The sequence below is a fragment of the Juglans regia genome, chromosome 13 (assembly GCF_001411555.2).
Source record: "Juglans regia cultivar Chandler chromosome 13, Walnut 2.0, whole genome shotgun sequence".
NCBI lineage: Eukaryota > Viridiplantae > Streptophyta > Magnoliopsida > Fagales > Juglandaceae > Juglans > Juglans regia.
In genome coordinates this window covers 26339624-26366404 of record NC_049913.1, presented here as the reverse complement: position 1 = coordinate 26366404, position 26781 = coordinate 26339624, and the positions used below count along the sequence as shown (strand labels likewise).

The following is a 26781-nucleotide window of genomic DNA, read 5'->3' as shown; positions in this document are numbered from 1 at the left end:
TACAGGAAAAATTCAAAATACAAGCTAGCGTGCAACGTACGGAGGACCTCACATTAATATATCTCATCTGACATAAAATGGCAACCACCCTTTTTACACTCTGGTATGTTTGAATGGCAATCTAGACATTTCATTCAAACAAGAGCCAAACAAAATCCAACCGCTGTTTATTATAACAAATTATAATCTTCAACTTCGGACATTTGTTTTTAACTGTAACAAGAATCTCTTCAGGTGGCTTTTCCTGATCTCTTTGAAGAAGCTTCGACTCAATATTCAAATTAGATCCTAATAATTAGAAGATTCCTAACATCTACGGATCATGTTCATGCATGTTTCAGACATATAACCGTCATGATAACCGTCTTCCTGTTGGAAAGCCTGCGAAACTCTACCTGGCCAGCCTAGCTCCCTTAATTGTCAAAACCTACAATATACGTACAACGTGGTTTTGGCCATTATATATGGATGAGCCTCCACCAGATGATCTAGTTCTCTCGTTTTAGGAATCTTTGCTACAAACAACAGCCATTAATATAAACAATCTATCATGAAAATGGGAGTTGGCGGCCATGTCTCTATCTCGACAATCTTCGTCTTCGTCTTCTTCTCCATCCTTCTTTCTTCTACGCAAGCAGCAATTAAGCCTGACGGAAACGACTTCCATGTGGGATTCTACCGCAAAACTTGCCCCCGAGCCGAGGAAATTGTGGCTGATGTTGTTTTAAGGGCAATGAGTAGAGATCCAGGCATTGCTGCTGGCCTCATCCGCCTCCTTTTCCATGATTGCTTTGTCAATGTAAGTCTGTTTTCCAGCTTTCTTAGAAAAGAAAAAAAAAATGACCCATACGAAATAAAACTACTTGTTTTCAAAGAGCCTATACTGTCTAGCATTACTCTGTGTTTTTGTTGGGGCCCTGAGTAAGTGCAATGATCTCGATAATCATATACATAAGTGTGTGTTCAGGGATGCGATGCCTCAATTCTGTTGGACTCAACACCGTCTGGGGCACCTGTAGAAAAAGAATCACCAGCAAATGGTGGCACCCTTCGTGGGCTTGAAGTAATTGACGAGATCAAGGCTCAGGTCGAGCAGGAATGCCCTGGAGTTGTATCTTGTGCTGATATACTGGCATTTGCAAGCCGGGATGCTGCTCTGCTATCTGGTCTATCCAACCATCGTGTCCCAGCTGGCCGCCGCGATGGTCTCTCTTCCCGGGCGGCTGATACACTCGGCAATCTCCCTAGTCCATCATCATATATCAATGATATTGCAGGAGTCTTCGCCACAAAAGGATTGAGCCTGGAAGAGATGGTTATCCTCACAGGTGCACATTCGATCGGTGTTTCCCACTGCAGCTCCTTTGATTATAGACTATATAATTTCAGCTCAACTCAAAGGACAGACCCTGATCTGGACATGCTCCATGCTAGTTATTTGTCAGCAAAGTGCCCACGTCCAGAGTCATTGCTTGGAAAAGTGAAGGGTGATGGTGCAGTGAACTTTGATCATTTATCACCACACAGGCTGGACAATGCATTCTATGTACATCTATTGCAGGGAAAGGCACTGCTGCAATCAGATCAGGCAATGGCTAATGATCCCAAGACCAGTCGGATTGTGCACAGGATGGCATTTCATCCAATATCATGGTCTAGGCTGTTTGCTAAGGCCATGATTCGGCTGGGGAGTGTGGATGTGCTCACTGGAACAGAAGGGGAGATAAGGAAAAACTGTCGGTCTGTAAACTAGTTTTTTTTTTTTTTCTTCATTTCTTTTTTGGTGAATAGTGTTTTGTGATTTATTACTAACCATTTTTAAGGGATGATTTTTGATTGAATTCAATCTGAATCTCTAAATATAGAACATAAAAAAAAAAAAAATACACATACACACAAATTTAAAGCTACTTGATTATCTACGATCATATTAAAAAAAACAACAAAGGAAAACAGAAGGCTAACTGTCAGAGAATGAACAGGGGATTTAGCTTTAGCCTGTTTGAGGCAAACACCAGCTCATGGCTGGGGAGTTCAATGAAAGGCGCGTTATTCTCTAGACATCACATGCAAAGCCCTACAGGGTCAAATCACCTCCCATTTCGCTGATAACTTTCTCCACTGTAATCAACATATCTGGTAAAATATCAAACAAGCCTTCAACAAAATAGCATCTTAAAGAACAAGAATGAGGAAATAAGTTTTTTTTTAAAAGATACTAGTGCTTAGCTAGCAATCCGCTCTCTTTCCATATCAGGCCTAAGAAGTACAAAACATTTACCTTGGAAGGCAGAATCCTCCATGTATTTCTGCAGCAAAACAAGCAACATGTATCAGTAAATCAGTGGCAACATAGAGCATCTATCTCGCATAGCAAAAAGTGATTCCAATGTCAAAAGCAGTCCATGTAATATTAGGCACCAAGTTACCACGTATTTCTCTGGTTATTAATCACATGCATTAACAAGATCAAACCAAAAAGTTTTGGAAGGATACCACAATTTGGGATTTGAGATCAGCTTCCTTGCAAACAGTTGATTGGGCTGCACCAATACATGTTAATTAAGAAAATTTATCGTCATATGGGATCAGAAGAGTCTCGACTGCTAAAAATTAGAGCAATCTACATACCCTGGTTGACTTCAGAGCAACAGTTGGTCAGCAATGATGTAAAGCTGGGCGGTAATGCTGCAACAGTTTCTTCAAAATCATGACGAAATGCAGTATCCTTTTCATGGTTAGATGAGTGTTGCTCAATTTCATTGTTTGAGCTTGGTGACATTTGTGGAGTATAAGTTTGCTCGGGAGGCATAAAACTCAATTCCTCACAAGCTCTGCATACACAGTCAACCCGTGTCAGAATTTCTTTTCACATTTATATCAGCATACTGAAATAAATCCTAAAGGGAGAGGAAATAACTAATTAACCGACAACAGATCTTCATTTCACCTATTGGAGTGTCGGTTAGAAGACACCAACTCAGTTTGTGATAAGATTTCAGATCCAAGGTCATTATTTAAAGGTGCAATATCGCCGACATCATTCAAGATCTCCTGAAATAGGAACACGACATAACCTTAGTGCATGGGAAAAGGAAAAAAGTGCCGTAAAAGTAAGTGTGAGCATCGCCTTCGTGAAGTTTTAATGGTATTTATACTATAGGGACCCATTTAAACAATTCAAGCAGCAATGATTTTCACCTTCAAAGCATTTATGAATATCTCTGTTTCACATGTCGTTGAAAATCGCAAAGCAAACTTTTGGATCTGCAAAGAGGTAAAATAATTCAATGGGCTTGAAGCGATAATGAAAAGTCCTAAAATAAATGTTCTGTATTCGACCATAAACATTCGTTAGACTTCTTATATGTAGTTGGTAATGTCAGAGCAGTAACGGCTGGCCTATGTGCAGAGTGAGATAGAGAGTTATGTCAGCCAAAACATTTTCATGAAAGATATTGTTGTTTTCATATAGTCACACCCTAGCAATTTAACACCAAACTAAACATATTGCGTTTATGAAGAAATATACTTTTGCAAATTTTCCATTAGAAGGAAAGGAATTTGCGATATTCATATTTAGTTCTAAAATCAGAAGAGTGCAGCACTGACAGGAAATCATCACGGAGTGTGAGCACAGAATGTAGTTTAGCACCATTGTAATTATTAATGAAATATAAGGAAAAAAAAAAGTCCAAGTTTTTTGCTTTGTCTAGCATGAAAATAAATTTGCATTTTCGCTTTGAAGTGCTCACAATTTTACCGTGCCAAATTTACAGATATTATGCCAGTCACTGACTTTTCTTAATTGGGAATAAAATTGCGACCTGATCGCATTAAACTAAGAGTACGGGAGCTAGTTCTCCCAAGTCCCTAGTCCTGGGGTAAGCTATAGCATAGATGCAAGGGTTTTAATAGAGGTTCCAATCAAAGTGAATACTTAAATTGATGGCGGTTCGCGTAAGCTAGATTTCTGAGTTGCTATAGGCTGCTTAGTAGGATATTTCATTTTTCTTCGCCAATAAATATATTGTTGAGAAATGTAAAGCAAAATATAACTGTCTTTCCACCGGTAGCCTAAACTACCAACTATTGTTTCATTTAGAATTGACAGCCTATGATACACAAAGCAGAGATACACAGAGTAAGCAGCTTGCCTCTTGATCCCCGTAGCTCACAAAAACAGATCTCGTACCCCTGGCAGGAAATCCAGAGACGCATGACACGTGAGGCCAGGAGAAGTGCAGCTTCGATACGTAGTGTTGTTCCTGAGACATGTTTGAACAATAACGGAAGTTAAAATTAGTTCTGTTGACCAGTTTGGAAATAATCTTCGGCGTAACATTCAGTTACTTCAGTATATAAGTTGCTGAAAGAAAGCATGAATAAATAACATATTGCTACTCTTAGAGACGAGGCTTTCCGGATTCTAACCAATTAAATTGGAAAGGAATTCATCTATAGTATCAGTGGACCATTTCATCTTGAAGAAATGAATTTTCTGTTTATGAAAAAACAATTCAATAGCTAAATAGATATGCATTGCCAATTCACAGAAGTTCCAGAAGCTCGAGTCAATAGACATAGCCACCATCAATCATAGTGTTTTTTTTTTTTTTTTTTTGGCTTTCTTTTCTCATAATTTCAAGATTTAGATCAGTCCAGCTAAATACACAAATATACCAGCACAACTCATGAGCACTGCCTCCAAACCGAGAGAGGTATAGAGCAATTTTTTTTGCCAAAAAGAACTGGTGCACCGTAACCATATAACTTCTAAAGCAATCATCTGAAATATTAAGAGCAGAATAAGGAGGACAAAGGGATTCGTAAAGTGTAATCTTATAAATCTATGGAAATCAGTATGTAATTCTCACCACAGCAAAGAAATCATAGCATGAATTACATAAAATTTGAATGAGCTTATCCAAAACATAATTATTACTTCAGAATCAGCTGTTTGGTTGCCCGTGTAAATGCAGATAAATTATACTAAACTAAAACTTAGTAGTTTCAAATGACAGCTTGATTTTGAATTTCCTCGATTCTCTTGGAAATCAAACAGAAGCGATGTGTAGCAGTTAGAAGCTATAGAAGGAGAAGCAGCTAGCCAAAAAAATAGAGAATGGAAGACTCACAAGGATCTTTCCTCTCAAAGATACGGTGAGGATGACATCGGAATTGGAGTGATCGTTGACGAGTCGTAGGAAGGCGGAGGAAGAGGAGGAGATCCAAGTGCCGTGGGGACGACGTTTCCGGACTTTGGAAAGGAGAGGAGAGCGATCGGGACAAGAGGAGGAGAGAGGAGGGTAGCCGAAGAAGCGAGCAAATTGAATCTCCCACTGGTCGCTAACGGCGGCCACCAGGTCCTGTGCGTCTTCGATCCGTACAATTGCCAGAGATCCCGCCATTGTTTTATCTCTTGGGCTTGGCCTTTACAATTTGAAAATAGCTAGACAATTAAGAAACATTATATATATAAACGGCTAGTCACCTCCCGCGCGCTTGAATAACCGTAATGGCCTGTATTTACCGACTTACCCCCGGTCCTAAAACACGAGCGAGTAGAGTCTTGTATTCACCGGACTTTAGGTGGCCGGATCGATTAGGCTGAAAACAGGCTTCTTGATATTATTTCTTAGGGAAATGTTGGTAATTTCAAATAGGATCATGCTACAGCTCCCGTTAGGAGCTTCTGCTGGGCATAATATGTATTTTTTTATATGTATTTTTTTAATTTATTTTTTAGATAAATTTTATTTATATTTTTAAATATTTTTAAAAAATAAAATAAATTTAAAATATCATTAAAAAATACTTCTTTAATCAGAAAGTAAAAAAAAAAATTATTAAAAAATACTTCCTTAATCACGAATATTATAATTTTTATTTTTTTTTAAATATTAAAAATTATTAAAAATATCTATATAAAAAAAACACATAAAAAAATACTAGAGCCCAGCGGGAGCTCCCAGCGGGGCAACTAGCATTTTCCTTTCAAATATGCCTGTTAAGGTCCATTTGGATAATGAATTAAGATAAAAGTTAAAAATTAAATAAATTATTATTTTAGAATTTGAAAAAGTTAAATTATTTATTATATTTTATGTTATAATTTGAAAAAATTGTAATGATAAAATGAGATGAAACACTTTTACTATCCAAAAGGGATAAATGTAATATATTTTTTTATTTTTTCTTAATAGTTAAGGAAGTGATTATTAGACCTCATTTGGACAGTAAAAGTGTTTAATCTCATTTCATTATTAAAAAATTTTCAAATTTTCATACAGAATGTAATAAACAATTCAAATTTTTTAAATCTCAAAGCAATAATAATATTTTATTTAACTTATCTAAAACTATTTCATACCATCTCACTATCCAAACCGTATTTTTTATTTATCTTTTTTAATGATTAAGAATGTTTAAAAATACTTTAAAAAAAAAATCATTTTTACATTTTTAGAGTGCACGTTTTGTGCCCACCTAACGTAATCCTATTTTTTAATCTTATCATCTTTAGTCATAATATATCATATTACAAATAATTTTATTCGGAAATCACTTAAATTATAGCTACATAAAATAAGTCGTAAAACATCAAAATCTTTTGAGATGAGCTCTATCAAGTTAAAAATCGGTTCGGTTTATTTGTTAAATGAAATATGAGCAAACAACGAGGGGTGTAAAATTTAACTGTAAAATTGGACCAGATCGGCTAATCAAGAACTTGTTTCCGTAATTTCAAAACTGGCCAGTACCGGTCCGGTTCTGGTTCTATACTTTTTAGGACCGGACTGATATTTTAAATTAATTTTTTAATATTATATATAATTTTTTTATATTATATAAAATTTATATATATAATAATATAAATTATAATTATACATAAGATAATGTTATTATAATTTATAACATAAAATTTTAATCTTAAACATAAAAATTTATTTGATCATATACTTTAAACATAATATATATATATATATATTAATAACATTTTATGGCCTAATAAATTCTTAACATATTCCTTTTAATAAATTCATAATATATTAGTAATACTAATATACATTAATATATTAATTACGTTTCACTTTTAATTAATTAGTATACTAATATATATTAATATATTAATTACATTTTATATGCTAGTACTAATACTATTAAAATCAAAAAATCGGATCGAACCGGACCAAAACCGATAAAACCAAAGGTATTGCTTTAGAAGGGTAATCGGTACGTAATAATCGGTTTTTTGAAAATGTAAAATCGGTGCATACCGATTCGGTCCTAAATTTTATCCAAAACTGGACCAGTTACACTCCTAGGCAAACACTAAAATTAATATCAATTTTTTAACAATATTATTCATTTTCAAAGTGAAAAGTAGAAATAAATACATATTAACAATTACCTCTCCACGCAAAATTTGGCCTCAATACCCTTGATAAGAAATAAAAATAAAATTCTGTTTTAAAAAACACTGAATTTAATAGGAGAACTTTGTCGTTTTAAAGATTTTATAGGTAATTTCTTCCTTTTAAAAGGTGGAAAAAGGCAAATTACAATCTTTTGGTAGTTTGGCGCATGACTGCCAAAATTGATAATTTAGGAGAGTGGTTGTAAATTTGGTTGTAGTTTGATGGGAGTTTTTTGTATTTTTCTAAAAAGATTATGTTTGCTTTTCGTATGTAAGAAAATAAGAGAAATTATGTACTTACAAATATCTTAGGTGTTGAAATTATTATGAATATCATTATTAAGATACACACACACACACACACACATATATATATATATATATAACAATATAAAATATTAAAAAAACCAAGTTACTTTTCCAAAATTTGTAGATAAAGTTATAAGTTATGAAATAAAAAATTTTGTTTTTCAAAATTAGATAGCACATTAATAAACTTAAGCTCCTTCAATAAATCAATGAATTGTTTGTGAGAATAAATATAAATCTATTAAGAGGCAAGGTTGGTAACATTTGACACGATATATCTACCCGCACAAATACAATATGAAATTAAAAAATTATAATTACTTGATTAGACAATACTAATAAATAAATCAATTGCAAATCAACCAGCAAAACCAACAATTGACCCGCATAGTAATATTTTTGTTGAATATAAAATAAGATTTGGGTTATGTTTATTAATTGGATATTTATTATCAAATTTATTTTACCACAATATATTTGTCCATTTGTATAATTCATAAGTCATGCTGAAAAAATATATTGTTGTAATTTATATTTAAGAAATATGAAATCTTGTTAATGAAGCTAAATAAAATATTTGGGTCAATTCAACCTACTAATATAAAACTAGTTGGACGAATTTTGTTCGAGTCTATTCAATATGATTTATTCAAATTGAGGTGGTTTCATCACAGTCAAAATCTTTTTCATAAAGATGATCTTAAACTCCCAAACATACAAATCTTACTCAAATTTTCATAAATATCAAAATTCAAAATATATTTTCGGAAATAATATTTTAAACAAAGAAAATTCAGAAACAGCAGCCACTCTCTTGTCGCGGCCGAGTTTGGCTGCCAGGTACTTTGGAGTGCCTGTCAGTCACGGCCGAGTGCTTGGTCGTTCATAGGCAGCCTGATCTGGGCTGCCCTAGGCAATCAAACGATGGTAGCCATGGTTGCCTCTAGATTGCAATATATTAATTTTTTTTCTTAGGAAACTTTAATTATTTTTTTTTATTATTTATCAAACATCTGAAAACCAAATCTCAAACTTGTCTTATAATTATTCACCATAGACTGTGCAGAAAAACGTTAGGACCCGGTCTGTTCGTCCGTGCGACCCAACCCAACCCGACCAAAAGAAAAAGGATTGAAGTAACTTGTTGGTCGAGCCCACTGAAACCGATATCATTTTAAGTCATATAAGAAATAGTTCAATACAAGGAACTGAAGCCAGAAGCTCAAAAACACTAGCCTCCACCAAGAACAACATCTGCGATCTTTGCGGCTTCCATCACCGGACCCTATGTCACCATTGAGAACAACGTCAACGTCGAGTCCTTCGAGAAATTTCACATGAGTGGTGTCGACTCCTCCACAAAGGATCACGCTCCCCTTGAAGATTCTTCTTCTTCTTCTTCTTCTTCTTCTTATGGGTTTATGGTCGAAAACGAGACAGTGAGAGATGGCTGAGACTTCGCAGAAGGTTCTTCTTCTTCCGATGCTTTTCTTTGCCTTGTGTTTTCATGGATGTTTGGTTTAGGTCTAGAAGTGGAATCGATTGGTTCTGTTTGTATTGATATTAATTTTGAACCGAGGTAGACCATGAATTCTTGAGAAAATAGGCTCTGTTTGTATTGGTGGATGCTGAATTTTGATCAGTCAAAGTTTGGGACCAGATGCAAACCAGATAGAATTTATCTGGTTAGAATCCTCTTTGCCTTCTAAGGCTAATCTGGTTAGAATTTATCGCAAGTTTGGGATGCTGAATGAAGCAGAAACAGAGGTGTTCTCAAACAATTTATGTGCTCGGGTTGCCTTTGTAAGGAACTCTGATGCGAAGGAAGCCTACAGTCATTCACTACACTCCAACCCTTAGAAATATATAATGTTACTTTCTTGTTGTGGATGTTTGTAAGGTGTAAGGTTTTTTTGGATTTGATCGAACTACTCTGTAAGTTGTACTCTGTAATGATGTTGTTTTCGATTGGGGTTCCCATTACCTCCTTCCAATCTTGGGTCGGGTCGGGTTGACCCATATCTGGTTGATTTGTTCTTGAACCGGATCGGGTTAGGTCAACCCCAAACATGAACCGAATTGGTCGGGTTGCAGCCCTAAATTTCACCAGCATTTCTCACAGATCTGCATCTCATTTTACTTTGGCCATACATCCATAACTTAGCATGGCACTAACCAACGCACAAGCATGAATTGCCATCCTCGCTAAAGTGGTTGAGTTAGACTACAAGGTTTTTTTTTTTTTTTCCAAAATGCCATTGCTAATAAAATACTTTTAAAATATAAAAGAATGCCATCTTTTTTTCCCATTGGTTTTTTTCCCATGTTTTATGGAAATAGCACAAAGATGGGCCGATCTATTACTTTCTAGCCAATTACGAACATCACGTGCTACTCCACATCACTCCCCAATTGCCAAACCTTCGACTTCTGGAAGAACTTCATCCATATGAGTAGCACGAGTCTCATGTGTGGCTTAAGTCGCACATGAGATCCACACGCCGCTGAGCTACGGTAAGCATTCTGCCATCACGCGTGACATAAATGGGATCAACAACCACATACAACCAACTTATTCTCACCAGCTATGACATGTGATCCCTACTCGCCTTCATGGCCACTGATGGCTGTTGCCAACACATCAGACCGTCTACCGGATGCTATTTTCCTAATTTTTCGCTTCTCCTAACCAAAAATCATGAGAAAAAAGGAAGTAAGAGTTTCTTTCAACCAAACCGGGCCAACAAAGTGTAGCACAACACAATCTACTGCGGCTTTTGGTTGTAGTTTCACAGTCATATTTTCGTACTGCAAAGAAAACCTAGTTTTACCTCCTGAGAAATGGGTTGGAGCCAAGTCACTTTCATTTCAAGAAAACCTGGTTTTTCTTTTGCTTGTTGTATTAGCTGTTTGGGATGATTTTTGGGGCCTCCCACCCTTTCAATTCTTATATCTTGTAATTGTTTAATATATATATTATACTTGCTTAGAAAAGAAAATAGTTCACTTGAACTAAACTGAAAGTGACTCTAGGCATTCATATCTAATTTATTGATCTTGTCAAATTAGCAATATTAAAATGAAAGAGAAAAGATACGTGGAAAGTAGGCCTGTGCAAAATGCCCGTTGGGCCGCACAACCCGATTGGGTTTAACCCGTTAAAGTAGGGTTGAGTAAATGTCGGTTTCATCATCCACCCAATCCGACTAATATCGGATGACACCTTTGAACCCGAAAGTCGAAATCCATTACAATGAAAAAGAAAAATATTCTCTCACTGTGGAATCTGAGTTTGAAAGCTACAAATCAAATGCAAGGCTTACGATGGGCGGAAACTAGAGCTACAAATCAAAAGAGTAGAGGTAGCTCCTGTTGTGGTAGGTGCACAGAGGCGGGAAGGTGATGGCAGAGGCGATTATGGGCATAATGATATTTTGTAGGATTTGCGGGATATGCATGTAGCTTTGGAAGAGATGGCTGTTAGAGTCAATGGGATGATACGGTGCGTTTTAGGTAAAGGTGTTATGGGTTCGAATTTGGGCCTGGGGAGTGGGCCGGAGTCTGAGAATGCAGGCAAGGCCCAGCCCAAACTTAATTCCGGATCCTTGCCCAACCAGCCGAAAGCTTTGGTGTGGAGGAAGAAGCCGCTGTTCGAGGCGGACTCAGAGGTGGGTGGGTCAGTGCCTCTGACGTCGGCGATGCCTCAGACGGTGACGACGCAGGCTCTCGAAGCTTCGTTGGAAGTAATGCCGCCTGTAGCAGAGTCCGTTAAGCATGGAGGGGCAAAACCAGGCAGTTCTGCCGTAAGATCAGAATCAAATGACTTGGCTCCTGCACAGACCCAGTCGACAGTAGTAGTGAAGGAGATCCCGAAGTCATTCGTGAGGAGTAAAGTTGTCTCTCTCGGGAGCAAAGGCAAGACAGTTTCAGCTCAAGCCCGAGACTATGTATCGGAGCCGATATCAGCACAAACGCTTCCACTATTGGCACAGAATATGCCGATAGGCACAATGGAAGCTTCGGAGGAGCTTCAGGTGGTCCACCATGTTCTAGAAAGGGAGGCAGGGGAAATTGTTGAGGATGTTGAGGGACAGTGTGAGGTTCTGACGTCTATGGTCACCCATACGAGGGAGGTTGGGGAAAATGGCGAGGCTTCTGAGGGACAAAATGAGCTGGAAGGTCTGAAAGAGCTGAGGGGTAATTGTTTAGAAGAGCTGGAAGAGCAAGTTAGGATGGTTTCGGTGCCAGAACTCGAAGTAGCTGTTTATGAGGAGGAGATGGATAGTTCATATCCATTACAAATGACTCCTCTTCAGATTGTGTCGGAGGAAACCTCAGATTAAGTCTTTAAACAAGTGGAGAAAATTCAAAGCTGTGTGGGTCTCTTTTATGAGGGGTATGAAGATCAATTGAGGGCACTTTTAGTTGCTATTGAAGCTGGTCGATCCACGGTAGAGCAGTCATCTATGAAAAAGAAGCGAGAGTTGAGAAGATTACATTGTTCCATTAATTACGACAATAAGGAGGGTACCTCAGGGAGGAATCGATTTAAGGGGAGGGATGTCATATCTGTTAATGAAGCCTAAAATTATGTCGTGGAATGTAAGGGGGATCAATAATGTCAATAAACGCCTTCGCATCAGGTCTATTATTCATAGTTGGAAGATTGATGTTGTTTGTCTTCAAGAAACAAAATTAGTAAATGTGGACAGAAATGTTATTAGTAGCTTGTGGAGAGGTTCATTTGTAGGCTGGTCTTACCTAGCCTCTTCAGGTGCTTCTGGTGGAGTCCTAGTCATGTGGGATAGTAGAGTTGTCAAGATGGTAGAAGAGTGTATTGGAAATTACTTGGTGGCATGTGTTTTAAGGAACGTGGAAGATGGGTGGTCGTGGGCATTAGCAAGTGTCTATGGTCCCAATAGGGATCGGGATAGGAACCTGATGTGGGATGAAGTATCAGGGTTATATTCTATGTGGGATCTTCCTTGGTGCATTTGTGGGGATTTCAATATTATTCGATTCCCAAGTGAAAGGGCGGGCCTTTCTTCAATAACTGCAGCAATGGAGGCTTTCTCACAGTTGATTTTCAACTTGGAATTGCTGGATTTGCCGTTGGTGGGGGGTGAATATACGTGGTCCAATTCTAGAGGCAGTTCAAGATTAGACAGATTTTTAGTTTCATCGTCGTGGGAAGCTCATTATCCGAAGTTGTGCCAAAAACGGTTCCCAAGGATAGGATCGGATCACTTCCCCATTATTCTTGAGTGTGGGGGTATTCATGAGGGCAAACGGCACTTTAAATTCGAGAATATGTGGCTAGAAGTGGAGGGCTTCATCGATATGGTAAAAAATTGGTGGCTGTTGTACCAGTTTGAGGGGACTCCTAGCTTTGTTTTGGCTTGTAAACTTAAAACTTTAAAAGCTGATCTGAAGACTTGGAACAAGAAGGTTTTTGGGAATGTTGAGCAGCAGAAAAAAATCCTTTGGGATGAGCTCCAATCCTTGGAAGCTGATGGGGATAGAGAGGAGAGTTTGACTAGGATGAATGAAGTAAAAATAGAACTTGAGAGGGTTCTTTTGAGGGAAGAAATATCATGGAGGCAAAAGTCGAGAATTCTTTGGCTCAAAGAGGGGGATAAGTGTACTAGCTTCTTCCACAAAATTGCTAATTCTCATAGACGTAACAACGCTATCGAGATGTTAAGAGCTGATAATAATCTCCTTACATCACCGGCTGAGATCCAAGAGCATGCGGTGCAGTATTTTAGTTCCCTCCTTAGTGAGACGGAAGATTGGAGACCTAAGATAGATGGATTGAACTTTACAGCGGTGGATGCTTCTTCAAAAAGTTGGCTAGAAAGGCCGTTCGAAGAGATTGAGGTGCATCGGGTGGTGTGTGGAATGAGGAGAGACAAAGCTCCCGGGCCGGATGGCTTTTCTATGACATTTTTTCAGGATTGTTGGGATTTTATGCGGGAGGATGTGATGAAAGTTTTTCATGAATTCTATGAGTTTCAGAAGTTTGAGAAGAGTTTGAATACCACTTTTATTGCATTAATTCCAAAAAGAATGGGTGCTTCGGAGTTGAAGGAGTTTCGCCCGATTAGCTTGGTTAGTAGTGTCTATAAGATTATTTCAAAGGTGTTAGCAAATAGAATGAGCAAAGTGATGGGAAAGATCATTTCCAAATCTCAAAACGCTTTTGTTAAAAGACGACAAATTATAGATTCGGTGTTGATCGCAAATGAATGTGTAGATAGCCGCATGAGGGAAGGGGCTCCGGGGGTCCTTTGTAAGTTGGACATGGAAAAAGCATATGATCGTGTAAACTGGAATTTTCTTTTGTATATGCTTAGAAGATGCGGTTTTGGTGATAAGTGGTGTGGCTGGATAAGTCACTGCATTTCAACAGTTCGCTTTTCTATTCTTGTTAATGGGCAGCCTTGTGGGTATTTTTCGAGTTCTAGAGGTTTGAGGCAGGGGGATCCCTTATCTCCCTTCTTGTTTGACATTGTTATGGAAGCCTTGAGTCGAATGGTGGAGGCAGTGGTAGGAGCATGATTTATCTCGGAATTTTCAGTGGGAACCAATTCTAGTGGCCCCTCTACTATATCACACTTGCTTTTCGCTGATGATACCCTCATTTTTTGTGAGGCTGTTGGGGAACAAATTCAAATATTGAGGGCTGTCCTGCTATGTTTTCAAGCCATCTCGGGATTAAAAGTGAACTTAAGTAAATCGGAATTGGTACCGGTGGGAGAGGTTCGTAATATTCATCACTTGGCTGAATTTCTGGGGTGTAAAGTTACTTTTCTGCCCATAAAATATTTGGGACTACCGTTAGGGGCATCTTTTAAGGCCAAACACATTTGGGATGGGGTGATCGAGAAGATAGAGAGGAAGTTAGCAGCTTGGAAAAGGATTTACTTATCTAAAGGGGGTAGGATTACTCTTATAAAGAGTACTCTCTCTAATATTCCTACTTACTTCCTATCTTTATTCCCTTTACCAGTTGGTGTGGCCAATCGTATTGAAAAATTATATAGAGATTTCCTTTGGGGAGGCTTGGGAGAGGAGACCAAAATTCCCTTAGTAAGCTAAAAAAAAATCTGCTATCCGATTGCTGATGGAGGTCTGGGTATCCATAGTCTATGTAGTTTTAATAAGGCGTTGTTGGGGAAGTGGCTATGGAGATATCATGGGGAAGAGGAAGCATTGTGGAGGGGGTGATTGATCGCAAGTATGGTAGTGATTGGGGAGGATGGTGTACCATGGAGAGTAGGGATTCGTATGGAGTGAGTCTTTGGAAGTTTATTAGGAAAGGTTGGGGTCGCTTCCTAAAACAAGTTAACTTCTCGGTTGGTGATGGCTCAGAAATCAGATTTTGGTCTGATGTTTGGTGTGGGGATATTGAATTGTATCGTGCATTTCCGGTTGTTTTCAGGTTGGCAACTAATAAGCAAGCTTCAGTTTCCGACGTGATGGTATCTTCCAATGGAGTGGTGCTTTGGGATGTAGGCTTCTCCAGATCTGTCCAGGATTGAGAAGTAGAGGAGGTTACTGATTTTTTTAGACAGTTGTATTCAGTGGTGTTAAGAAGACAGGGCAGGGACCAACTTTGTTGGAATCAAACAGCCTCTAAGAAGTTTACAGTTCGGTCTTATTATAAAGTGATACTAAATCAACACCATATTGGCTTTCCTTGGAAGAGGATTTGGAAGGCTCATGTTCCGTCAAGGGTGGCTTTTTTTGTATGGACAGCAGCAATAGAGAATATTCAGACTATTGACAACCTGAGGAAGCGTGGAATGATTGTTGTGGATTGGTGCTTTATATGCAAGAAAGAAACGGAATCAGCGAACCACCCACTACTTCATTGTGAAATGGCTAAAGTGCTATGGGATGGTGTGTTTGGAAAGGTTGGGCTGTGCTGGGTTATGCCAGAAGCAGTGGTCGATTTCCTAACATGCTGGACTAACTCTCAAATGCATACTTGTCCCCAAGTGGCAGCTGCTTGGAAAATGTTGCCTTTGTGTATTATGTGGTGTATTTGGTGGGAGAGAAATGAGCGGTGCTTTAATGATCGGGAACGCAATAGAGATGCATTTTGGAAGTTTTTTATAAGCACTCTAATTAGCTGGTTCTCTGCTATTGTACTGAAGGGAGGGGATGTAAACGCGTTCTTGTCTTCGTTTTTCTAAGTTCTAGAATGTATTAGGTGTTTCTTGTGTATACTTCCTGTGTACTCGGGTTATGCCTATTACATTGTTATAAATAAAGTTATTACTTATCAAAAAAAAAACTCTTGCCACCTGTCACTGGATAATAAACTTAAAAAAAGGAACAAAAATACTAGAGTGATATTTTAATGTGATTGGCACCAAGTGTCTGAAACAAAGTATTGACCAATCGTGGGTGCACAGGCCTTCAGCAAAGAATTTCCTACAAGTACACCTCGAGTAACTCAATGGAAAATTCCCCTAGTCTGATGGTTCCTAGAAATTTATTACGCTGCTAGAGAGATTTTTCCATCTTTAGGGAACATATACGCTACAATAACCATATTCTGTGGTAACTGAAGGTTATAAAGATAAACTGATGAGGCTACCTGCTAAGCTAATCTTATAAATAAATTGGAACAAAAAAACAAAGAAACAAATAACAAAGACCTATTATTCACCTTTCCCTTTCATTGTTTATCACATTGTCGACTGACATGTAGAAGACAAAATTACAGAGCTAATTCTACGTAAAACATATTTCAAAGAAAGCAAGCACTAGTTGTGCATAGTTTACCTCACTTTTTTAGAGATCTTTATGTAATTTAAGAGCCTTTTTAAAGCCTTGCCACTGTCAATGGCCTCTCTGGCTCTATCCAGCGCCACAGATATGTCCTCTGCGCCATCACATCCCAGCAAGTGATCCACCATTCCAGCATTTAAGACAATACGATCATATGTGGGTCCCTTTTCGCCACGAAGAGCTGCTAAACCCAACGCAATATTCTTTGAGACCTGAACTTGCAGAATTTAAACTAGTCATACAACCAGTGCCTTATTAAAAAGAAAAAGGCCAAAAAAAGAGAATAAAAGCTTTGAAACAAACAAAAACTAAAAACAGAAACAAAAAGGGAGTCCTGGAACCCACATCAGTAGAACTACAGAATTATAATTCATTCTACTATATAGTAGCTAGATTCTAAGGTCTCGTTTGTTTTCAAAAAACATCTCATCTCATTTCATTTAATCATTATAACTTTCTCAACTTCCAATATAAAATAAAATAAACAATTCAACTTTTTCAAATCTCAAAACAAAAATAATATTAAAAAATATATTTTAACAATACTTTATTCAACTTTTTAACTTTAATCTCATCTCATCTCTGAAAACAAACGAGCCATAAGTCTACCCTCATCCAGTTGAGTAATTTTTACAGTTCATAGAACCAGTTCCTTTCCCTTGACTGCCCAAATGCAAGTTTACATATATAACAGGTTGGGAGGTAAAAGACAAGTATTTATTGTTGGGGGTACAGCTGTGAACATATATTCATCAAAAGCAAGGTTGGATGATAAGCTATGCAAGACGAGAAAAGAAAACACAAAAGAACTAAAAAAATTCTACCGATCTATCGGTTCTTGGACTATCGGTAGGCTCGAAACCATAGTCCTTGGCATTAACCTCAACATTGAAACTCTCACGTGACACCCCTGCAACACCGAAATTTCATGTTTCAGTATAAATATTGAAGAATATACGCTGGAATCTCAATCTATATATACACACAGAACAAATTGCAAGTAATGAAGATAAGGTAACAAAAAGATGCAAACCATCAACTTCACAAGCAGACACCATGCTCAGTGACCGGAAACCCGAACAGTAGTTCACAGGGAAACCTTTAGTAATGTGTGCTGACCGCAATCTCGTTGTCATTGAGAGGGCACCTTCCTCACCCTAAACAAACAACATAACCAGCTTATAACAAGTTATTTTGGACTCAATGGTTCATCCTAACTTGCTAAATTATGCAAACCATCTTGACATTAAATGCGATGAAAAAATCCTACTTTTAATTAGAAGATTAGCTTTCAATGCAAACTTGATAAAGTTTAGTATTTCAAAAAAAAAATAATGGCACCATAGCATTTAAAAGGCAAATTTCTGACCTTCACCACCAAGCCAGAATGAACACCTCTTCTCTTCATAAGCATCAAAAGTGGCTCCTCATAACCATCATGATAAAATCCAGCAATGATTGCTTCCTTCCCTCGAGCCTATCAAAAAATGACACATTTTTTACATTCTGGACAGCCAACCTCTTTATACCTATATCAGGTGGCAGTCAATATTATCTTAAATAAAAGTCTGAAATACACATGTAAGAGACATGCATATTGCATTAAACCAATTTACCTCAGAATCTCAGATATTAGTAGTAAACTAGTGACAAATTTTTGAAGTGCCATTCAAGTTTCCCCACTCAGCAAAGTATTTATCAAGCAGAAATGACCATCAGTAAAAGCTAATAACACCAGCATTAAATAATAGTGTGGCTCACCTTAACGAATTGCTGAACCTTTTCAGTTGTTGCCATAGGGGGACGCTTTTTTATATGCTCCCTCAAGCCAGTTAATGAATATCTGCAATAATAGCATTTTTAGTACCTACGAACATCTGCGGCAATCATAAAATATTGTTACTTGGCATCATTCTCTTTGGTTCAGAAAACAATTTTTTTTATAAGTAAACAAGTTTATTAATCAATGAATAGGCATAGCCAAGTACCTTTGAATTCAGAAAACATAACTGATTGAAACTAGAGCACACCTAGATAATGCTGAAAGATAATGTTTTTCTATTAAGGATGTAGTAGGAAATCCCTCACAACACCAATCTACATTAGAAGAAGAGAAATAACTTAACTACAAACCACCAAGTGAGTGCATCCATAACTACATTTTAAGCAAGACAGACCAGAAAGGGATTCAATTATTGGTGGTTGCATTCTCATCTATGACCTAGTTAATTTCAAGAAAGACAATTTCTTGACGGAAAGAAAGAAAGCGCCAAATTCAAAGAAGGCGCTCTACTAACATGAGGAAAAGCAAGAAATTTTCGTTATAAGAGCAATAGAAGCAAGAACTTTTACATATACATAAGTTCTCGGAGTACAAATCTCAGCTCCTTAAAGTAGCCAGTGTGCTTTAAAGCCAGTGGAAACATAGTCAAATTGAGATGACATTACAGTTGTTCAAGCACCAGGAACCTCACTCATCTTCATTATCCAATTGAAACTGCCACACAAAAAAGGGCAAAGAGAAAGGCTTGAAATATGAATATATGGTTAGATTTCCATACAGAGAAGGGCGAGCTTCACGTTGACTTACGTAAGCAAAACCAACCTCCTCATCCTGAAATAACAATTTTATAAGTTCAAAAAAATAAATTAATAGAATAACCAAGGCCCACAATACAAAAAGATGTAATGATCGCGAAGGATGCAAAATAGAAGTTTTGAACCACAGAGACCTCAAGAAGATATTTCGCCTGCAATGGGGATAAGCTCGTATTTGCACCCATAAAATTCAGCATTTGTTCTTCTGTTATGCCCCCCTGAACAAAGAATAGCATTCAAATGTTCAACAGCCGAACCACGACAAGCTAAAAAGAGAATGCATTTCATTCTCCAAAGAAAATCTACTATGAAGGCAATGTTCTCATTGCAGGGGAAGGTCAAAAAGGGTAAGTTACAGGAGGCTTTTGCTCGTCTGCGTTCATTTCCAATGGAAAATTCCTTTATAAATTGAAATGCATTACTGGCAACACGAACGCATTATAAAAAATTCATACTTTAAAGAATAAAAGAGAATAAATTAATTCAGGTACACTGAGGGCTGACCTTTGGTGGCATCCATTCAACTCCATGAAGCAAGCAAGCTTCACCATAACAGGATCTAACTGCAGCAACAAACAATGTGCTCCTGAAGTAACGTGTGTTCCCATCATAAGGTTCACCATAATGAGTCAACGATCTAACATCAGCAACAGGAGGTGGACCTATAATTAGATGAATAAATGAACAAAAGGAAAGTACATATTCAAATTAGTATGCCCAACTATTGACAAGCCAACTTTAACTGACTAATGAAAGTAAAACATATACCAAGTTCATCATCAAATGCTAGGCAGTATGCCTTTAATTCACGATCAGTTTCCCTGTTCATACGTTGACCGATTAGAAAGGCTGAAAGCAATGACTCACTTACTCCTGAAGACTCATTTTCTACGTTCAATGGAAGAACATCACGTAAAACACCTTGGACCTCCTCATATCCAAGATGTCCTCCGGCCAAAACTTCCCTTAGGGCACCAACCAATCTCATTTCACTAGAGCTATTGCCGAGATATTGTGGCCCAATAGAACTCCCTACTCCCATTATAGAGCCCTCAGGATCGGCAATGAAGATTACATCATGTGGAAGCACTCGAACCAGGAGCGGCCAGAAGGTGTCCATAGCACGCCTTTCCCCTTCACTCCATTGGGTTGCTTCTGGAAAGGCATTTGTGCGGATCGTCATTGCCGCAAAAAAAGCCCCAAGCTGTGATTTGGAAACATCATCCTCATCTTTGAGGTCTCCCTTAGCTAACATTACACGGAAAACAATAAAACCACATTTAGGCCTAATTAAAAGCTAAGTGACAATATCACCATACACAGAATTTAAGAACTATAGCTTAGATATCTCGGACCCATATCGATCCATTCTAGTATTCCGTTTAGTTAGCAATAAAGAGCGATATTGTCTTAAGAAATGCAGTTTCAGACGTCAAGTCCAAGCTCTTGAGTCATAAAATCAGTGGTAATTAGATAATGAAGTTCAAGCAATACTCGCTTAATTGAAACAGGAAACACCATCAAACTTCTGAAAACAATGAAGTTTTCCAGGAAATTAACCTGGTATCAAATTTAAAAAACATACATCACCTGATCTTAAGATGGTGTCCAAGACCTTAAAAGCCTGGTCCTCGCCGAGCGGCCTGGTCTGCGTGGGCCCGGTGCAAACCCGAGCTTGGGCATCAAGCACCGTCTGATTCGGCTTCGGAAACTGCGAGCGACGGTAGGAAGACGAAAGAGCAGGGTTCCGGATATCGAACTCCGTGAGCCCTAATTGGTCGATGGTGGCGGAGTCCAACACGGATTTAACGGTAAAAGAGGGCTGTCGTGGAATCCGAGGGCCGAGATATTTTGAGGAGAATCGAAGAGAAGTTCGGATATGCGAATGTGTGGAATTACGAGGTCTGTTGTTGTGAACGGTAGAGATGACTGAGAGAGAAGGTTCTGGATTGAGAAGAACTTTCATAGTGGCCTACCGGTATGCACTCTCTCTTCTCTGTCTTGCTCTAATGGCAGGGGATGCTTAATCCTTGAGGATCGGGTGAGGAGGTTAGAAGAAGTTGGTTACATCTACTCAGCGTAAACCTTTGCTTTTGTTGTCCGCAGGAAGGCGGACGCTGTTCAAAAGTGATCGTCATTTTTTAAATTTTTATATAAGATATAATAAATAATTTAATTATTTCATATTTTAATTTAATTTTTTTAAATTTAAAAATAATAATAATTTTAAAAATAATATTTTAAAAATATTTTTTTAATTTTCATCTTTTATTTAAAATCATCTCATCTCATCTCTAATTCTAAATCACACTTAATTAAATAATTTTATATTTTTTGTTTTTATATAATAATTTTTCTTTTCCTTTAAAAGTTAAAAAACAGCCCATAAGGCTGTAAATACGAACCAATGAAGTCAATTTCAATTTCATCATGTTAATTACTAGTACCACGCCCACTAACCCTTATCTTCATTACCGGTACGGTTTGAAATCACCAAAGTAAAGATGCCACTTTATTCTTAATCAAAATCAAACTCACATTATATTAACCATCATTTTCTCTATATTAATAAAATATTAATATTTAATTATTTTTAATATATTTTTAATGCATATATTAAATCCATCAAATTAGTTTCATTTTCATTATTTTCAAAAATAATAACCTATACATCAAAATACATAAAAAAAAAAATGAAAAAGTAATAAGCATCAAAATGCGTCAAATTAAATAGAGTAATGTTACATATAATTGTGGAGTGCGTAAGCGTTGCGTAATTATTTTAAAAAAAAAGTAAGATTCACTATTAAAAAGTTGATATTTTTTATGTGGGTTCTATATTTATTTATTTTTTTAAAAAGATTGTGCGACGCTTGCGTATTCTATGACTACAAATATCATTTCTCAATTAAATAAAATTGACATCCAAAGAAAATAATGTGAAAGAGAGGAAAATAATGATTTTCTTAAGGGATGTCAAAATAAATACAATAACTTAAGGGATGGTTAAGTTATTGTATATCATAAAAGCAAAAGGTGGGATTGAGAAAATAATGATTTTAAATTAATTGCCTAAAGCTACAGTAGCATACAAATATGGCAATCTACCGTAGATAAATGCCATTCTATGTTGGCTCTGCCTATTCCAATGTAGGGTAAAACACGGTAGGTAGTGTTAGTAAAATCTTGGCTAAAAAACTGGGATGCCTTGAGCGGGTACGGATGCTCTCATGCACTATTGCACTCCCATGTAGGGGTGTAAAAAAAAATTAATGAACCGGTAAACTGGATCGAATCGGATCGAATCAGTAGATTTGGTCCAATACTCAGTTTGATTTGGTCCAGTATCGGTTTTACTTTTCTTAAAATCAGTCCGGTTCTGATTTTTCTCTCTCTAAAATCAAATCGGACCAAACTGAACCGGTTCATATATATATATTATAATTTTTTATATTTTATATATAATATATAATTGTATATAAAATAATTTTGTATTATATGATAAATTACTAATTAATATAATTTTAAATTTTAAAACCTTATATCACTATAGTCTATTGTATTAATAGTTATACTAATACTATATCAGTATATATTATAATATACTACAATATATTATCACTATAGTATTATATACTATAATATACTATTATATATATTATATAATATATAATATAATATATTAAAATAAAAAAACCAGACCGAACAGGAAATACCAGAAGTACCAGTTTAGGGAAGAAATTAGGACAGTTTTTGAAAATGCAAAATCGGTGCATACTGATTCGGTCTAAAATTTTGTTCAAAATAGGACCAAACCAGACCGATTATACCCATACTCTCACGTACCCCATCAATTTATTCGTCCATGTTTAGAGTGCAAGATATTACCGGTCCTAAAAACACTTCAATCAGCTATATCACTTGGTCTTGGAGGCAGCAATAACCCATAAGCCTTAAGAGCACTTTCAATAGCTTTTGTATTATACAAAAAATGTAAATTATTTGAAGAATTGCTCTAAAAGGAGTTCCATCCGATTATGTAAAAAGAATTGTAAAATACAATTAGGTACAGTAACCCGCTACATGTAGAGGGTACTGTTCATCCTGTAAGTTTTTTTATTATTATTGATATTTCATTTACTACATCATTTTCTTTTACTTTGATTTTTATCATGTAAGCAAATTCTTTTTATTGTTCATCATTTAAAACACATATATTTCATTTTCTTTTAAAAAATGTCTTGGAAATATTTTTAAACCAATTTTTTCATATTTTGATTTTATTTTTAATTTTTATTTGACTTATATATTTTTGTTTTACGTGGACTGAATTATTTTACATTGTATATAAAAAAATAAATTGCAAATATGAAAAAAATATGGATATTGTAAATTTATTGGTAGAAATGAAATATTTAAAAAGAATAAAAAAAGAATATTTAAATGATATAAAGAAAAAATATATAAGCTGATGGATGACATATCGTAAAAATCAGTATGTAAAATAGAAAAAATAAATTTTGGTGATATATTTTAAAAGATATGATAAAGAATCTATTGTGAGTGCTCTAGTTGATATATACATATTACATATATGGTAAAGGAATGGCCTGATCTTTTGCAGAGCCTATGTATTTACTTATATAGAATTCACATATAACTAATTACGGGGGGAATGAAAACTAGATAAAGCTATACATGAAAAGAAAACAACTGATGCTAACAGTTACATTGCTTACACAATATACTAGAATCTCGTAGGAAGAAGAACTCAGCAATGACAATGATAATTGTCTCTTCCTTCCTCCCTCAAGCTCAAGGCAGAATAAGACTGACACAAAGCATCAGTTCGATTTGGCTCAAACTTTGGATTGCACAAAGTTTTGGTAAAAATATCAACAACTTGATCTTGACCGTATATGTGAGCCAAGGAAATGATACCACAAACAAGTTGTTCTCAGATAAAATGAACATCTATCTCAATGTGTTTCATGTGATGGTGGAAAACTGAGTTCTTAGCTATATTGATAGCACTGTAGTTATCACAATACAAAGTGGGTGCATGTATCGTATAGTCGAAACTGTAAAAAATGTGCATAAACCACATCAATTCATAGTTGCAGTTGCTAAAGCTTGGTATTCAACTTTTACCATTTATTGAGATACTAATTTGCTTTTTGGCTCCTCATGAAAGTAAATTGTTGTCCATATAAACAGCACACCCCTTCATGGAGGGGCGATCATCTTTGGATCCTGCCTAGTCAACATTATAGAAACCTTATAAGGCAGAAATCGGAGTGAAGTGAAAACCAAGATGAATTGTTCCCTTTAAATAATGAAAAATACGCTTAACAGCAAGAAGATGAATATCACTTGAACTTTGCATAAACTAAGAAAGTGGACAATATAAGTAATGTACAGTCGTGTTAATGTGAGATATTGAAGTATCCCAACCGTTTGTTTGTAGAGAGTGGGCTCAGATAAGGGAATGCCATCGATAGCAGAAATTTGAGCACCAGACACCAAAGGAGTGGAAACAGCTTTAGCACCATTAAAACCAAAATGTTGGAGGATAGAGAAAAGATAGTGTAATGACCTGGCCTAATACTTTTAAGGTTGGAATATTGATAATTTTTATTGGGCCTAAATTATATTTAATGGGTTATATTGGATAAGCCCACGAGTGATAAATTATTTGATCAGGAGTTTTAATTAGGCTCAATAACTAGGCTAAGTCTCATTTATTTTTATTGAACGAGTTAGACTCTTTTTAGAATTTAAAAACTAACTAGTAGAAATTTATTTCAATTTAAAATATCACTGATTGAAGTTTTCTACACAATCTCAATCACTCATAATCATACATTAAATTATCTATTTAATTGTTAAAGTATATCTTTATTTCAAACTCGTGAGTACTATCTGAGTCCAAATTGAACGTTACAACACCTCTCCCAATTTCTCTATATATCTTTTCCATTTCTCTAAGTAATTCCCCAAGATGGAGCACCAACCTCTCGTCCATGCCTATGCACGGAACCCAGTCTTCCTCCCCTCTGATTTTCTTCTTCCATCACACGATGAGCCCTCCTGTACTTCTCAGTTTAATATTTGTCACACTTCAACGCATCTACCGGAATGGGTCGAGGCCACTATAGGCTTTGGTTTGGGGTAATAAAGATTTAGAGATTTGGGCTCAGGAGCTTTTATGGGTCGGACTAGGATGGTTAATGTTTTCTTTACTTAGTTTTATTGTATTTCTCTATATGGACTAGGTTTGTGTTAGTAAGCCCAGTTTCTTTATTCCCATTTATGTTTATTTTGCTGTGAGGACTTAAAAGGCCCATGGCCTCTACTTAGCTCTACGTAGGATTTGTAGAATTTTCATGGGAGTATAAATACTTAAATGCTTAGTAGTGTAATGCATCCTAGAATGTTTAAGAACTTATCTATTTTCTCTCAATTTTTCTCCCATTTTCTCTGGAGGAACTCCCCTCAAAGAAAGTAAGCTATTTTATTTTATCTTTTTAAGTGATCTGTTACAATTAGTATCAGAGAGATACCGATCTCTTTGCCATTAAAACCTATGAAAGAAAAAATTTTGGCATCATTGCTCAAAAGCAAGAATTGATAGAACAAACTCAGCAATGTTGTGAAGTTATCTTGCAAAAATTAAGGGAATACTGGAACAATCTCCATGAAAATCTAAGCCATTTGGAGCATGAAGTTGGTGTGATTCAGAAAGATGAAAAATCAACTACGGTTACAAATATAGAGAAAGGTCCAGACGCAATGGCCGACAGTTGCACCTACAAGAATGGCCTCGTCAAATACTTCATTGAGGAAGAGGAAGGTCGAATACCTAGTAAAACCTCTTTCCCTCTCTCTTGCATGGTAGAGAAATCAACTCTTTCATTCAAATTCTCTAACAAACATCCAAGTCTTCACCATCCTTCGGAACCCTCAGCTGAATCCATAACCCTATTCTACATAGGAAAAGTCTAAAGGCAAGCGGTTTGCGCACCAAAGTGCTGACATGTAATGAATTTAATGAAACGGTGTGTTTCATTTTAGTCGTTTGGGGCGGGAAAGAAGTTTGTATCGAATTGCAAAAATGAAGGGAAAAAAAGCAGGTGCAACGCACCGTTTCCTCCATCACAGATTCTCCTCCATCCCACCTTCTCCTCCATTCTCGCATCCCACATTCTCCTCCATTCTTGCCCATCACAGAAACCTGAAGGCCCCTCCATTCTCGCCAAAACGGTAAGGCTCTCTGTTTTCTCTATTTCTCTTCACTTCAGCAATGTCGATTCTCGGTCTCTCCTCTGTCAAATTCCATTTTTTTCTTTGAGATTGTTATGAACCCTAACCCTAAGCACAGATGTCCTCTTCCCTCTTTGGTTCCAAACCCTAACCCTAATCAAATTCTATTTTTGATTCCGAGCCCTAATCCCTACAAATCCCTCTTCTCTGTCGACGCAATTCAACGTACATGTATCTCTCTCTCTCTCTCTGCTATTTTTTGCTTCATCTGAGGAAATGTGGGAGCTGTTTAGTGATGGAGTTCAATCTATGAGGATGAACTAATATCCTCCATGCCCTGAACCAGATAAGTATGCACTGTAATCTGGATTGTTCACTATAATTTGTAT

At 36.6% G+C, this 26781-nt stretch overlaps 3 protein-coding genes across 3 annotated transcripts; 1 reads left to right on the top strand and 2 right to left on the bottom strand.

Moving 5' to 3' along the window:
* Nucleotides 1–202: 202 nt before the first annotated feature.
* On the top strand, nucleotides 203–1830 carry LOC108979079 (peroxidase 5-like). Its single transcript, XM_018949660.2, has 2 exons — nucleotides 203–799; nucleotides 968–1830. The coding sequence occupies exons 1-2, from the start codon at nucleotides 551–553 to the stop codon at nucleotides 1751–1753; spliced, it is 1035 nt and encodes a 344-aa protein (XP_018805205.1). The 5' UTR covers nucleotides 203–550; the 3' UTR covers nucleotides 1754–1830.
* Nucleotides 1831–1938: 108 nt separating this feature from the next.
* Nucleotides 1939–5411, bottom strand: LOC108979080 (protein POOR HOMOLOGOUS SYNAPSIS 1). The gene is made up of 8 exons (XM_018949661.2): nucleotides 5139–5411; nucleotides 4158–4268; nucleotides 3202–3267; nucleotides 2951–3054; nucleotides 2632–2834; nucleotides 2497–2543; nucleotides 2282–2309; nucleotides 1939–2136 (listed from the first exon to the last, which is right to left on the bottom strand). The coding sequence occupies exons 1-8, from the start codon at nucleotides 5409–5411 to the stop codon at nucleotides 2078–2080; spliced, it is 891 nt and encodes a 296-aa protein (XP_018805206.1). The 3' UTR covers nucleotides 1939–2077.
* A 10969-nt stretch (nucleotides 5412–16380) lies between these two features.
* On the bottom strand, nucleotides 16381–21252 carry LOC108989746 (anthranilate phosphoribosyltransferase). The gene is made up of 10 exons (XM_018963468.2): nucleotides 20720–21252; nucleotides 19898–20377; nucleotides 19634–19791; nucleotides 19264–19347; nucleotides 19093–19145; nucleotides 18293–18374; nucleotides 17901–18008; nucleotides 17565–17688; nucleotides 17356–17441; nucleotides 16381–16743 (listed from the first exon to the last, which is right to left on the bottom strand). The coding sequence occupies exons 1-10, from the start codon at nucleotides 21093–21095 to the stop codon at nucleotides 16522–16524; spliced, it is 1773 nt and encodes a 590-aa protein (XP_018819013.1). The 5' UTR covers nucleotides 21096–21252; the 3' UTR covers nucleotides 16381–16521.
* Between the last annotated feature and the right edge of the window lie 5529 nt (nucleotides 21253–26781).